Source organism: Bombus fervidus, chromosome 11 (genome assembly GCF_041682495.2).
Source record: "Bombus fervidus isolate BK054 chromosome 11, iyBomFerv1, whole genome shotgun sequence".
NCBI lineage: Eukaryota > Metazoa > Arthropoda > Insecta > Hymenoptera > Apidae > Bombus > Bombus fervidus.
In genome coordinates this window covers 1-13952 of record NC_091527.1, presented here as the reverse complement: position 1 = coordinate 13952, position 13952 = coordinate 1, and the positions used below count along the sequence as shown (strand labels likewise).

General features: G+C 30.8%; 7 protein-coding genes and 1 pseudogene across 7 annotated transcripts; 4 read left to right on the top strand and 4 right to left on the bottom strand.

Annotated features, from left to right (window-relative positions):
* The first annotated feature begins 4 nt into the window (after positions 1–4).
* LOC139991998 (E3 ubiquitin ligase RNF157-like) lies at positions 5–1833 on the top strand. The gene is made up of 6 exons (XM_072012440.1): positions 5–186; positions 268–471; positions 540–782; positions 965–1125; positions 1217–1487; positions 1600–1833. The coding sequence occupies exons 1-6, from the start codon at positions 13–15 to the stop codon at positions 1774–1776; spliced, it is 1230 nt and encodes a 409-aa protein (XP_071868541.1). The 5' UTR covers positions 5–12; the 3' UTR covers positions 1777–1833.
* A 330-nt stretch (positions 1834–2163) lies between these two features.
* On the bottom strand, positions 2164–3484 carry LOC139991928 (large ribosomal subunit protein uL16). Its single transcript, XM_072012336.1, has 3 exons — positions 3261–3484; positions 2706–3011; positions 2164–2539 (listed from the first exon to the last, which is right to left on the bottom strand). Exons 1-3 carry the CDS (start codon positions 3281–3283, stop codon positions 2209–2211), a joined length of 660 nt encoding a protein of 219 aa, XP_071868437.1. The 5' UTR covers positions 3284–3484; the 3' UTR covers positions 2164–2208.
* A 593-nt stretch (positions 3485–4077) lies between these two features.
* Positions 4078–5289, top strand: LOC139991929 (mediator of RNA polymerase II transcription subunit 9-like). Its single transcript, XM_074111950.1, has 3 exons — positions 4078–4127; positions 4251–4356; positions 4471–5289. Exons 1-3 carry the CDS (start codon positions 4093–4095, stop codon positions 4609–4611), a joined length of 282 nt encoding a protein of 93 aa, XP_073968051.1. The 5' UTR covers positions 4078–4092; the 3' UTR covers positions 4612–5289.
* Positions 5223–6847, bottom strand: LOC139992012 (GTP-binding protein 1 pseudogene; annotated as a pseudogene).
* A 26-nt stretch (positions 6848–6873) lies between these two features.
* LOC139992010 (E3 ubiquitin ligase RNF157-like) lies at positions 6874–8702 on the top strand. Its single transcript, XM_072012449.1, has 6 exons — positions 6874–7055; positions 7137–7340; positions 7409–7651; positions 7834–7994; positions 8086–8356; positions 8469–8702. The coding sequence occupies exons 1-6, from the start codon at positions 6882–6884 to the stop codon at positions 8643–8645; spliced, it is 1230 nt and encodes a 409-aa protein (XP_071868550.1). The 5' UTR covers positions 6874–6881; the 3' UTR covers positions 8646–8702.
* Positions 8703–9032: 330 nt separating this feature from the next.
* Positions 9033–10353, bottom strand: LOC139991906 (large ribosomal subunit protein uL16). Its single transcript, XM_072012306.1, has 3 exons — positions 10130–10353; positions 9575–9880; positions 9033–9408 (listed from the first exon to the last, which is right to left on the bottom strand). The coding sequence occupies exons 1-3, from the start codon at positions 10150–10152 to the stop codon at positions 9078–9080; spliced, it is 660 nt and encodes a 219-aa protein (XP_071868407.1). The 5' UTR covers positions 10153–10353; the 3' UTR covers positions 9033–9077.
* A 593-nt stretch (positions 10354–10946) lies between these two features.
* Positions 10947–11538, top strand: LOC141445849 (mediator of RNA polymerase II transcription subunit 9-like). The gene is made up of 3 exons (XM_074111947.1): positions 10947–10996; positions 11120–11225; positions 11340–11538. The coding sequence occupies exons 1-3, from the start codon at positions 10962–10964 to the stop codon at positions 11478–11480; spliced, it is 282 nt and encodes a 93-aa protein (XP_073968048.1). The 5' UTR covers positions 10947–10961; the 3' UTR covers positions 11481–11538.
* A 553-nt stretch (positions 11539–12091) lies between these two features.
* On the bottom strand, positions 12092–13741 carry LOC139992006 (GTP-binding protein 1-like; the record flags this gene model as incomplete). Its single annotated transcript, XM_074111964.1, has 4 exons — positions 12092–12103; positions 13131–13336; positions 13413–13565; positions 13666–13741. Coding segments are annotated over 4 exons (447 nt in total), but the record flags the coding sequence as incomplete, so codon positions are not given.
* Between the last annotated feature and the right edge of the window lie 211 nt (positions 13742–13952).

Sequence of the window (13952 nt, the reverse complement as noted above, 5' to 3'; positions counted from 1 at the left end):
ATACTATACACAATGTTATATCTAAAGAAAAGTATTATTTGTAGATACATACCAAGGGATTCATCTATGAATTCTGAGACATATTATTATAAGAAAGGTGCCAATCAGTTATTTTCTCAAATGTCACATATGTTTGATCCAACTGCCTACAGCAAAGAAGATTTATTGTACAATGCTGACAGGGAAGTATGTACGTTTGAAGTATCTGTATATTATATTTATAAAACTTTGAAGTTATCTTTTGTTCATCATTATAATTACTTATAGATAATTCCAATAGCAATCCATTGTGTAGCAGAAGAAGGCTCAGACGAACCGAAACAATCTCATACAACTGTTGCAGTTGTTGAAAAACATTCGGATGGAACATACGTATTAAAAGCTCTTAAACAAAAGCTTTATGTTGATGGTCTTTGTTACTTGCTTCAAGAAATATATGGAATTGAAAATAAAAACGCCGAAAATGCAAAGGTATAAAATAATAATATATACCCAAAATTTCTTATTTTATATTCGTTTCACATCAATTTATTTTTCAGCAACAAGGTAGTGATGAAGATACAGATGATAATGGATCAGAATGTGTTATTTGTATGTGTGACGTGCGAGATACTTTAATATTACCGTGTAGACATCTATGCCTATGTAATAGTTGTGCGGATTCTCTTCGATATCAAGCGAACAATTGTCCAATATGTCGGGCCCCTTTTAGAGCTCTTCTTCAAATTAAAGCTCTACAGAAAGCAACTGGAGCTATTATATCAAATCCACCATTACCAGAGGTCAATATTTATTCATACAAGTAATTATCAAAATGCATGTCAGTGTTATGTGCACATATGTTTACAAATATGTTTATCATCTTTATGTCTTATTCTATTTTGGTACAGTTTGTTGTAAAATTTAATTGAAAACAATAGACTGCCTTTTTAACTGATAAAAGAAATGTTGAATCCTTTTTTAGGGAAGTTGTGAAAATATACCAGCTGGATATGAAGCTGTATCATTAATAGAGGCTTTGAATGGTCCATATATTCCAAGAACTGCTGTTCTTGCGCCAGAATCTCCAGACACTCCTGATACAGATACAGCCAGTGCAATTCAAGCAGCTGAAGCATTAAATAGGTAAAATATTATATTACTTAAATTTTTAAATTTACGTTTAGTTTATGTTAATATAATCGATTTAAATTGTAATTCACATGTTATTTAAAAGGTCTATAGAACGTACACCTGTATCGAAACATGTGTCTTCAAAAGATGGAGATGTATCTGCAAGAACAAGTGGTACTACATGCCCTACCCCAGAATTTCGAATGTCTGTCTTGTTAGCTAGAGATGAACATTCAGGATCACAGAAAGATTTACATACCCGATCTCCAGCAATGAGAATGAAAAACTCCGGACATTTACGGGAAAAAGCAGTATTACGATCACGAGATACCCTTAGACTTGTTAATGAAAAACAACCAGTTTCTCTTTACGAGGTAATCTCCTGATGTCCAATTTTCAATATTTTTTCGTTACATAGCACTTTTAACAAAATATTAAAAATATGTAGATTTTTACTACGTTGACCAAATAAATCAGTATTTACAGGGACAAGGACAAGATGAAGACAGTGAGGCAGAGAAATTATCTCCATTATTAGATGCAGCAACTAGTACAGAGGCACTTGATACACATAGTCGCGGAATATGTGATATAGATATTGATGATGAGATTCAAAATACAGAAAATGAAAATGATGTGGATATTACATGTCATTCACATTGAAATAAATATCATCAGATGATATCTAATTATATCTTCCAAAAAAAAAAATGAAGTATATTTAATTAAGTTTTATAATATAAGATTACACAAATAAAGACGAAATATGACAGCTTTTAGTCTTTTTTTTTTTTTTTTTATCGTGGGGAAATCCTCATGGACACTCGGCGCTGCGTAGCAACGACCGTGTAGTGTCGGACTCCTACCGACTAAAACCGCACGGTGGTCATCCCGATGTTCAGAGGTGCACCCGGGGTCTCTTGCGAATCACTACCGAGTGCAACCTCGTCGTCTATCTCCCTGCCGTTGTAGTTGTCTAGGGAGGCGTCCCGGCTTGAGTTGGAAAGCTAGGGGGAACCACTCCTCCTAGCGCCACGTCCCCTAATGACAGCTTTTAGTCTAGCGGTACATTGGTTCGAAAGTTGGTTGTTTTGCTTAAGCAGCAGCAAGAACTTTCCTAAATCTCTTCCATTCTTCAAGTGGCCCATGTTCTGGCAAATATTTTACGTTACATCCGTCTGGAGCTAATCGGCCAGCTTCTTTCAATTCTTCGTATTCTGAGCGATCATACTTGGTGAAGCCCCATTTCTTTGAAACGTAAATTTTTTGTCGGCCCGGAAATTTGAATTTGGCACGACGCAATGCCTCAACTACAGCAGCCTTGTGACGATCAGAAGAACGTACACTCATAATAGGCTGTCCGATGTGTACTCTTGCCACGGTACCTTGCGGCTTACCAAAAGCACCTCGCATTCCTGTTTGAAGCCTTGAAAAGTATAAAATATAAAATATTTATTCAAACATACGTTAGTATATTACTAATATAATATACTAATGAACAATCCATAGAAAATTTAAGTTATAACTAGCTAAGCATTAATTTAAATGATAATAATAGTTATCAAATAAAATACAACAGAATGGTTATATACCTATCAGCTCCAGCGCATGATAACATTTTATTGATGCGAATAACGTGGAATGGGTGGAGTCTCATACGGATATGAAATTGATCTTTTCCAGCGTTTTTAACCATATATTTATTGGCGCAAATACGTCCAGCTTCAAGGGCCTCGGAACTAAGCTGTTCATATTCATCTGAGACCAAGTGCACGCATAATGGAAAATCTTCCACAGAGGCTTTCTTTTTTCCAAGATCGAAGATACGAATCTTTGGATCAGGCACACCTCTACAGAATCTCGACTTTGGATATGGTTTGTTTTTGCAATATCGATAACTATAGAGAAAAATATACGTATAATTCGTATAAGAAGTGTTTACAAGCATTAACGTTGTAAATATAACATAGAATTTACTAATAGAAATGCATGAAGAACACGCATAACCTCCTTCTATACCATTACAAGAGATTATTATAAACTTCATAACTTACAACTTCATACAATATATACAAGTACAAGAGGCGATAATATTTGTATATTAAACTTAAACATTGATAAAGGAAATAAATACGCATGATACGTACCATCTGGCTGGTCGACGTCCCATAATGGCTATCGATAATTAATAAAAATATTTGTCAAATATAAAAATAATACTTGTATAAGTTTGTTTAATAATTTTAAACGATAAAAAACGAGAGAATGAAGGATATATGTTTGGATACTTCAAGATTAAGACAGATTAGTATCAAACACGTATTCTCTTACGTCCTTTACAAATGTTGAACGAGAAAGAAGCTACAGTTAACTAAACTGAACTCGGTTGCAAGTGAACCTGGTGAAATTTGGTTACAACTTAAAAGTTACTATTTAAGGGAAATTTCTACTCAACGATAGAGTTTTTGCAACAGATTGTGATCGAAGCCATATGAACGCGGCTGTGTTGTCATAGAAATACACAAAGTGTTATAATTACGATGCATTACTTGTACTTGATCAAATTGTTATAATGGAATCGGAATTATCGGAGGAAGGTGCCTTACGCTAACAATTTACAGTGGATGATTTGGATATTGAAATATTACCACTTGTATACGAAATAATTCGGAGATTCGTATATCTTGATAACCTAATAGTTAAGATAATGATACTCATCAATTGACTTTCCTTGGAAATAAAAGTTTTAACCTTTAACGTTTTGTTACTCGTTGTTATTCCTTTTTCTTTTTAGACACACTGTATACATTTTTAATTCTGAGATTATCTTTCGAGACAATACTTTATTTATAATTACAAATGATATAGAAATTATACATTTAGAAAAATATTTTTTAATCTGTTATGGTGTGATTGATAACAAGAAATTAGAGAAGTTATTTCACCAGTATATTAAAACATCAATGTGCTACTAAGTTTATGTGTTGTAGTTATGTAGAAATTATATACAATATGTATGTGTATTAAAATCCTTTTGAAAGAAGTGTATTTCAAATGAAATCTGTTAACATAGATATAGAGTATAAAAATTTTATTTCACAATGTTTATGTTACACGTATACTTAATTTATTTTTAGTGTTGAGAAAGATCCACATGACACCACACAGAAAGCTAAAGAGTCGCAAGATACAAGTCATAAAATATTAGAGCTCCAAAAGAAATTAGATTCTGCAAGGGCACAGGTATAGTACCATGAAAATTCTTTTTACTTTCGGGATATAAATAAATTTTTTTGTTTTATATATATACTTAGACCATAGGCTGAATTTACGATACATAGTTTTCATGTTTTATAGATTAGAAGATTGCCAGGAATAGAATACAGTAAAGAAGAACAGTTGCAAAAACTTGAAACTCTACGTAAACAACTTAGGCTTAAAAGGGAGCTGTTACTGAAATATCGTAACATGTGTACATTTGAAGTCCCAAAAGTATAAATAATTTTGTTTGTTTAAGAAAAAGCTATTTACAACAGAATGGGTTTTTGCGCATGTTATTTACATATTTGATGCGTAATGAAAAATTAATCGAGAAATTGGCAAATACAAAACCGATTAGGCAGTCTGCACGATTTGTAGCATATTTATTACTTCAGAGTAGAACACATGGTATTCATTTATCTTTTGATCGTGAAAAATTTGTTAGGCAATTAAGATTGTTTACAAATACATTTAGACAAAAGTTGCAAGAAGCTAAAGATGAAATGAAGAAAAATCCACCAAAGTAGTCCTCGTATATATATATTTAAGTTATAGTGGCAAAAATTAGGAAATGAAGGAAGATATATTAGATTTTGTAAAAATTATATATATAGCTATAGTTTATTATTCTAGACTTGATTCAGTTAAAAAAAATTACATTTGTAACAATTGCCTTATAAAAAGGTAATAAAAAATATGAACATCTAATTTTTTAAATTTATTATTCCATTTAGTATAAAAACAAATTCGAATCTTACTTCTATGTTTCTGTTATTTTTTTTTTTTTTTATAGTACAATAAACGAAAATGGAAATTATACGTACATATATCATGTTCCACGAGAATTTTTACTTGTACATCTACAATATGATTTGTATTAGTTAATAATAACTAATTAATAATTTTGTAATTATACATGTTATATTTTTCTTGTGTTCCCTTTCTATCCATTTTGTTATTGTTAAATGTGATATTGTTAATATTTCTTCTATCATCTTAAACTCCCTTTTATATCACTAATTCATAAGTATCTACATATTCTCATTCAATGTTTTTATTTTTTAACCAACACTTGTTCATTATCATTAGTTTACATTTTCTTTCTGTTAAAAAGATCTTTCTTGGATGTGCTACACTGTATCTAATATAAAAATTTTATACAATATAATTTCATATGCCGCATATCTAATGTTATTTTATATCTTTTCTGTAAGAATCTTGTTCTTCTCACATGCATAAAAATGAATTTTATATTACAACTACAGCAAATATATTACAATAGATAGATATTTCCTGTACATCATTTATAAGAGTACAACAATGCAATATTCGAAAAATTAATAATTTTTTCGAAATTTTATCTCAATAAGCACAGATATTATCATGCAAAAAAAGAACATCTGAATATACTTTTGATAAAATTTGAGAAAGGCATTAACAATTACGATATAGGTGCTCGATAGTAGCAAAAAAAAAAAAAACAGATACACACACACACACACTCATCTTTTATATATAGATTATATTCACTTAATACTATTTTAAGATACAGTTGCGTTTATAAAAATAAAACACTTTATGAATAACAACGTATATTTTGTCATCATTTTATCGTTCTAAAAACGACATTTCTATATTTTTAATAATTTAGTCAAAATGTGAAAGACAATTTGTACTCTAATAGGGTTGAGAGCACGATGTGCGTTATATGAAACAGTTCAGGGGATACTTTTATACTTCAAGATGAAAATCACGATCCTTAAGAATACAAGTAACACTAAAACTAGATAAAGTTGTCATTATGATACGTTATAATTTTATATATGCTTTAATATAAATAACCACTAAAATAATATGTTTTATATATAAACGGTATACTCTCTTTACAGTTCTTGAACTTTGTAGTACTTTCCTACAACCCGGGGACTTTAAGATCCTTATTAACAGCCTTAAATTTTCCTGTAATATATTTGGTGGACACATGTCAATTTTCGTAACAACAACAAATACTGGAACTGATAGAGCTAAAGCTAAACCTAGATGTTCCTTTGTCATTCCAACAATACCAGCATTTGCTCCAACCATTAACATACCTAAATATTAAATATTTATGCATTAAGGATAGATGTACATAGATATTTTTTAAATAACATTATCAAAAGGTTTTACCAAAGTCAGGGGCGTGTCCTGTCATTCCAAAAACAGTTGTTTTTAAATATCTTTCATGTCCAGCAAGATCAATGAATGTAATAACTTTAGAAGACTTCTCACATATTTTAACCCAATCCAGGGATCCATGCTCTGGTTTATTTACTACATTACCTATATGCAAAACATGTGTTTATCATACATACATATATTACAATATACATAATATAAAGATATAACGTTTAACATTTGGCATGTCAATCTTGTTCCGTACCAACACTATCAAATCCAAGAATGTCGTTTCCAACGGAACTAGTACGTCCTGTTTGATGACATACAAATTTTACATACTATACACAATGTTATATCTAAAGAAAAGTATTATTTGTAGATACATACCAAGGGATTCATCTATGAATTCTGAGACATATTATTATAAGAAAGGTGCCAATCAGTTATTTTCTCAAATGTCACATATGTTTGATCCAACTGCCTACAGCAAAGAAGATTTATTGTACAATGCTGACAGGGAAGTATGTACGTTTGAAGTATCTGTATATTATATTTATAAAACTTTGAAGTTATCTTTTGTTCATCATTATAATTACTTATAGATAATTCCAATAGCAATCCATTGTGTAGCAGAAGAAGGCTCAGACGAACCGAAACAATCTCATACAACTGTTGCAGTTGTTGAAAAACATTCGGATGGAACATACGTATTAAAAGCTCTTAAACAAAAGCTTTATGTTGATGGTCTTTGTTACTTGCTTCAAGAAATATATGGAATTGAAAATAAAAACGCCGAAAATGCAAAGGTATAAAATAATAATATATACCCAAAATTTCTTATTTTATATTCGTTTCACATCAATTTATTTTTCAGCAACAAGGTAGTGATGAAGATACAGATGATAATGGATCAGAATGTGTTATTTGTATGTGTGACGTGCGAGATACTTTAATATTACCGTGTAGACATCTATGCCTATGTAATAGTTGTGCGGATTCTCTCCGATATCAAGCGAACAATTGTCCAATATGTCGGGCCCCTTTTAGAGCTCTTCTTCAAATTAAAGCTCTACAGAAAGCAACTGGAGCTATTATATCAAATCCACCATTACCAGAGGTCAATATTTATTCATACAAGTAATTATCAAAATGCATGTCAGTGTTATGTGCACATATGTTTACAAATATGTTTATCATCTTTATGTCTTATTCTATTTTGGTACAGTTTGTTGTAAAATTTAATTGAAAACAATAGACTGCCTTTTTAACTGATAAAAGAAATGTTGAATCCTTTTTTAGGGAAGTTGTGAAAATATACCAGCTGGATATGAAGCTGTATCATTAATAGAGGCTTTGAATGGTCCATATATTCCAAGAACTGCTGTTCTTGCGCCAGAATCTCCAGACACTCCTGATACAGATACAGCCAGTGCAATTCAAGCAGCTGAAGCATTAAATAGGTAAAATATTATATTACTTAAATTTTTAAATTTACGTTTAGTTTATGTTAATATAATCGATTTAAATTGTAATTCACATGTTATTTAAAAGGTCTATAGAACGTACACCTGTATCGAAACATGTGTCTTCAAAAGATGGAGATGTATCTGCAAGAACAAGTGGTACTACATGCCCTACCCCAGAATTTCGAATGTCTGTCTTGTTAGCTAGAGATGAACATTCAGGATCACAGAAAGATTTACATACCCGATCTCCAGCAATGAGAATGAAAAACTCCGGACATTTACGGGAAAAAGCAGTATTACGATCACGAGATACCCTTAGACTTGTTAATGAAAAACAACCAGTTTCTCTTTACGAGGTAATCTCCTGATGTCCAATTTTCAATATTTTTTCGTTACATAGCACTTTTAACAAAATATTAAAAATATGTAGATTTTTACTACGTTGACCAAATAAATCAGTATTTACAGGGACAAGGACAAGATGAAGACAGTGAGGCAGAGAAATTATCTCCATTATTAGATGCAGCAACTAGTACAGAGGCACTTGATACACATAGTCGCGGAATATGTGATATAGATATTGATGATGAGATTCAAAATACAGAAAATGAAAATGATGTGGATATTACATGTCATTCACATTGAAATAAATATCATCAGATGATATCTAATTATATCTTCCAAAAAAAAAAATGAAGTATATTTAATTAAGTTTTATAATATAAGATTACACAAATAAAGACGAAATATGACAGCTTTTAGTCTTTTTTTTTCTTTTTTTATCGTGGGGAAATCCTCATGGACACTCGGCGCTGCGTAGCAACGACCGTGTAGTGTCGGACTCCTACCGACTAAAACCCCACGGTGGTCATCCCGATGTTCAGAGGTGCACCCGGGGTCTCTTGCGAATCACTACCGAGTGCAACCTCGTCGTCTATCTCCCTGCCGTTGTAGTTGTCTAGGGAGGCGTCCCGGCTTGAGTTGGAAAGCTAGGGGGAACCACTCCTCCTAGCGCCACGTCCCCTAATGACAGCTTTTAGTCTAGCGGTACATTGGTTCGAAAGTTGGTTGTTTTGCTTAAGCAGCAGCAAGAACTTTCCTAAATCTCTTCCATTCTTCAAGTGGCCCATGTTCTGGCAAATATTTTACGTTACATCCGTCTGGAGCTAATCGGCCAGCTTCTTTCAATTCTTCGTATTCTGAGCGATCATACTTGGTGAAGCCCCATTTCTTTGAAACGTAAATTTTTTGTCGGCCCGGAAATTTGAATTTGGCACGACGCAATGCCTCAACTACAGCAGCCTTGTGACGATCAGAAGAACGTACACTCATAATAGGCTGTCCGATGTGTACTCTTGCCACGGTACCTTGCGGCTTACCAAAAGCACCTCGCATTCCTGTTTGAAGCCTTGAAAAGTATAAAATATAAAATATTTATTCAAACATACGTTAGTATATTACTAATATAATATACTAATGAACAATCCATAGAAAATTTAAGTTATAACTAGCTAAGCATTAATTTAAATGATAATAATAGTTATCAAATAAAATACAACAGAATGGTTATATACCTATCAGCTCCAGCGCATGATAACATTTTATTGATGCGAATAACGTGGAATGGGTGGAGTCTCATACGGATATGAAATTGATCTTTTCCAGCGTTTTTAACCATATATTTATTGGCGCAAATACGTCCAGCTTCAAGGGCCTCGGAACTAAGCTGTTCATATTCATCTGAGACCAAGTGCACGCATAATGGAAAATCTTCCACAGAGGCTTTCTTTTTTCCAAGATCGAAGATACGAATCTTTGGATCAGGCACACCTCTACAGAATCTCGACTTTGGATATGGTTTGTTTTTGCAATATCGATAACTATAGAGAAAAATATACGTATAATTCGTATAAGAAGTGTTTACAAGCATTAACGTTGTAAATATAACATAGAATTTACTAATAGAAATGCATGAAGAACACGCATAACCTCCTTCTATACCATTACAAGAGATTATTATAAACTTCATAACTTACAACTTCATACAATATATACAAGTACAAGAGGCGATAATATTTGTATATTAAACTTAAACATTGATAAAGGAAATAAATACGCATGATACGTACCATCTGGCTGGTCGACGTCCCATAATGGCTATCGATAATTAATAAAAATATTTGTCAAATATAAAAATAATACTTGTATAAGTTTGTTTAATAATTTTAAACGATAAAAAACGAGAGAATGAAGGATATATGTTTGGATACTTCAAGATTAAGACAGATTAGTATCAAACACGTATTCTCTTACGTCCTTTACAAATGTTGAACGAGAAAGAAGCTACAGTTAACTAAACTGAACTCGGTTGCAAGTGAACCTGGTGAAATTTGGTTACAACTTAAAAGTTACTATTTAAGGGAAATTTCTACTCAACGATAGAGTTTTTGCAACAGATTGTGATCGAAGCCATATGAACGCGGCTGTGTTGTCATAGAAATACACAAAGTGTTATAATTACGATGCATTACTTGTACTTGATCAAATTGTTATAATGGAATCGGAATTATCGGAGGAAGGTGCCTTACGCTAACAATTTACAGTGGATGATTTGGATATTGAAATATTACCACTTGTATACGAAATAATTCGGAGATTCGTATATCTTGATAACCTAATAGTTAAGATAATGATACTCATCAATTGACTTTCCTTGGAAATAAAAGTTTTAACCTTTAACGTTTTGTTACTCGTTGTTATTCCTTTTTCTTTTTAGACACACTGTATACATTTTTAATTCTGAGATTATCTTTCGAGACAATACTTTATTTATAATTACAAATGATATAGAAATTATACATTTAGAAAAATATTTTTTAATCTGTTATGGTGTGATTGATAACAAGAAATTAGAGAAGTTATTTCACCAGTATATTAAAACATCAATGTGCTACTAAGTTTATGTGTTGTAGTTATGTAGAAATTATATACAATATGTATGTGTATTAAAATCCTTTTGAAAGAAGTGTATTTCAAATGAAATCTGTTAACATAGATATAGAGTATAAAAATTTTATTTCACAATGTTTATGTTACACGTATACTTAATTTATTTTTAGTGTTGAGAAAGATCCACATGACACCACACAGAAAGCTAAAGAGTCGCAAGATACAAGTCATAAAATATTAGAGCTCCAAAAGAAATTAGATTCTGCAAGGGCACAGGTATAGTACCATGAAAATTCTTTTTACTTTCGGGATATAAATAAATTTTTTTGTTTTATATATATACTTAGACCATAGGCTGAATTTACGATACATAGTTTTCATGTTTTATAGATTAGAAGATTGCCAGGAATAGAATACAGTAAAGAAGAACAGTTGCAAAAACTTGAAACTCTACGTAAACAACTTAGGCTTAAAAGGGAGCTGTTACTGAAATATCGTAACATGTGTACATTTGAAGTCCCAAAAGTATAAATAATTTTGTTTGTTTAAGAAAAAGCTATTTACAACAGAATGGGTTTTTGCGCATGTTATTTACATATTTGATGCGTAATGAAAAATTAATCGAGAAATTGGCAAATACAAAACCGATTAGGCAGTCTGCACGATTTGTAGCATATTTATTACTTCAGAGTAGAACACATGGTATTCATTTATCTTTTGATCGTGAAAAATTTGTTAGGCAATTAAGATTGTTTACAAATACATTTAGACAAAAGTTGCAAGAAGCTAAAGATGAAATGAAGAAAAATCCACCAAAGTAGTCCTCGTATATATATATTTAAGTTATAGTGGCAAAAATTAGGAAATGAAGGAAGATATATTAGATTTTGTAAAAATTATATATATAGCTATAGTTTATTATTCTAGACTTGATTCAGTTAAAAAAAATTACATTTGTAACAATTGCCTTATAAAAAGGTAATAAAAAATATGAACATCTAATTTTTTAAATTTATTATTCCATTTAGTATAAAAACAAATTCGAATCTTACTTCTATGTTTCTGTTATTTTTTTTTTTTTTTATAGTACAATAAACGAAAATGGAAATTATACGTACATATATCATGTTCCACGAGAATTTTTACTTGTACATCTACAATATGATTTGTATTAGTTAATAATAACTAATTAATAATTTTGTAATTATACATGTTATATTTTTCTTGTGTTCCCTTTCTATCCATTTTGTTATTGTTAAATGTGATATTGTTAATATTTCTTCTATCATCTTAAACTCCCTTTTATATCACTAATTCATAAGTATCTACATATTCTCATTCAATGTTTTTATTTTTTAACCAACACTTGTTCATTATCATTAGTTTACATTTTCTTTCTGTTAAAAAGATCTTTCTTGGATGTGCTACACTGTATCTAATATAAAAATTTTATACAATATAATTTCATATGCCGCATATCTAATGTTATTTTATATCTTTTCTGTAAGAATCTTGTTCTTCTCACATGCATAAAAATGAATTTTATATTACAACTACAGCAAATATATTACAATAGATAGATATTTCCTGTACATCATTTATAAGAGTACAACAATGCAATATTCGAAAAATTAATAATTTTTTCGAAATTTTATCTCAATAAGCACAGATATTATCATGCAAAAAAAGAACATCTGAATATACTTTTGATAAAATTTGAGAAAGGCATTAACAATTACGATATAGGTGCTCGATAGTAGCAAAAAAAAAAAAAACAGATACACACACACACACACTCATCTTTTATATATAGATTATATTCACTTAATACTATTTTAAGATACAGTTGCGTTTATAAAAATAAAACACTTTATGAATAACAACGTATATTTTGTCATCATTTTATCGTTCTAAAAACGACATTTCTATATTTTTAATAATTTAGTCAAAATGTGAAAGACAATTTGTACTCTAATAGGGTTGAGAGCACGATGTGCGTTATATGAAACAGTTCAGGGGATACTTTTATACTTCAAGATGAAAATCACGATCCTTAAGAATACAAGTAACACTAAAACTAGATAAAGTTGTCATTATGATACGTTATAATTTTATATATGCTTTAATATAAATAACCACTAAAATAATATGTTTTATATATAAACGGTATACTCTCTTTACAGTTCTTGAACTTTGTAGTACTTTCCTACAACCCGGGGACTTTAAGATCCTTATTAACAGCCTTAAATTTTCCTGTAATATATTTGGTGGACACATGTCAATTTTCGTAACAACAACAAATACTGGAACTGATAGAGCTAAAGCTAAACCTAGATGTTCCTTTGTCATTCCAACAATACCAGCATTTGCTCCAACCATTAACATACCTAAATATTAAATATTTATGCATTAAGGATAGATGTACATAGATATTTTTTAAATAACATTATCAAAAGGTTTTACCAAAGTCAGGGGCGTGTCCTGTCATTCCAAAAACAGTTGTTTTTAAATATCTTTCATGTCCAGCAAGATCAATGAATGTAATAACTTTAGAAGACTTCTCACATATTTTAACCCAATCCAGGGATCCATGCTCTGGTTTATTTACTACATTACCTATATGCAAAACATGTGTTTATCATACATACATATATTACAATATACATAATATAAAGATATAACGTTTAACATTTGGCATGTCAATCTTGTTCCGTACCAACACTATCAAATCCAAGAATGTCGTTTCCAACGGAACTAGTACGTCCTGTTTGATGACATACAAATTTTACATACTATACACAATGTTATATCTAAAGAAAAGTATTATTTGTAGATACATACCAAGGGATTCATCTATGAATTCTGAGACATATTATTATAAGAAAGGTGCCAATCAGTTATTTTCTCAAATGTCACATATGTTTGATCCAACTGCCTACAGCAAAGAAGATTTATTGTACAATGCTGACAGGGAAGTATGTACGTTTGAAGTATCTGTATATT

Bases quoted from the DNA above. Each gene is read 5' to 3' on its own strand.
- LOC139991906 (XM_072012306.1), bottom strand. From the start codon at position 10,152: ATGGGACGTCGACCAGCCAGATG. The intron at 9,881-10,129 runs GTACGTATCATG...TTTTCTCTATAG, and splicing joins GGACGTCGACCAGCCAGATG to TTATCGATATTGCAAAAACA. The intron at 9,409-9,574 runs GTATATAACCAT...ATACTTTTCAAG, and splicing joins TCATGCGCTGGAGCTGATAG to GCTTCAAACAGGAATGCGAG.
- LOC139991928 (XM_072012336.1), bottom strand. From the start codon at position 3,283: ATGGGACGTCGACCAGCCAGATG. The intron at 3,012-3,260 runs GTACGTATCATG...TTTTCTCTATAG, and splicing joins GGACGTCGACCAGCCAGATG to TTATCGATATTGCAAAAACA. The intron at 2,540-2,705 runs GTATATAACCAT...ATACTTTTCAAG, and splicing joins TCATGCGCTGGAGCTGATAG to GCTTCAAACAGGAATGCGAG.
- LOC139992010 (XM_072012449.1), top strand. From the start codon at position 6,882: ATGTTATATCTAAAGAAAAGTATTATTTGTAGATACATACCAAGGGAT. The intron at 7,056-7,136 runs GTATGTACGTTT...AATTACTTATAG, and splicing joins TGTACAATGCTGACAGGGAA to ATAATTCCAATAGCAATCCA. The intron at 7,995-8,085 runs GTAAAATATTAT...GTTATTTAAAAG, and splicing joins GCAGCTGAAGCATTAAATAG to GTCTATAGAACGTACACCTG.
- LOC139991929 (XM_074111950.1), top strand. From the start codon at position 4,093: ATGTGTTGTAGTTATGTAGAAATTATATACAATAT. The intron at 4,128-4,250 runs GTATGTGTATTA...ATTTATTTTTAG, and splicing joins GTAGAAATTATATACAATAT to TGTTGAGAAAGATCCACATG. The intron at 4,357-4,470 runs GTATAGTACCAT...CATGTTTTATAG, and splicing joins TAGATTCTGCAAGGGCACAG to ATTAGAAGATTGCCAGGAAT.
- LOC139991998 (XM_072012440.1), top strand. From the start codon at position 13: ATGTTATATCTAAAGAAAAGTATTATTTGTAGATACATACCAAGGGAT. The intron at 1,126-1,216 runs GTAAAATATTAT...GTTATTTAAAAG, and splicing joins GCAGCTGAAGCATTAAATAG to GTCTATAGAACGTACACCTG. The intron at 1,488-1,599 runs GTAATCTCCTGA...CAGTATTTACAG, and splicing joins AACCAGTTTCTCTTTACGAG to GGACAAGGACAAGATGAAGA.
- LOC141445849 (XM_074111947.1), top strand. From the start codon at position 10,962: ATGTGTTGTAGTTATGTAGAAATTATATACAATAT. The intron at 10,997-11,119 runs GTATGTGTATTA...ATTTATTTTTAG, and splicing joins GTAGAAATTATATACAATAT to TGTTGAGAAAGATCCACATG. The intron at 11,226-11,339 runs GTATAGTACCAT...CATGTTTTATAG, and splicing joins TAGATTCTGCAAGGGCACAG to ATTAGAAGATTGCCAGGAAT.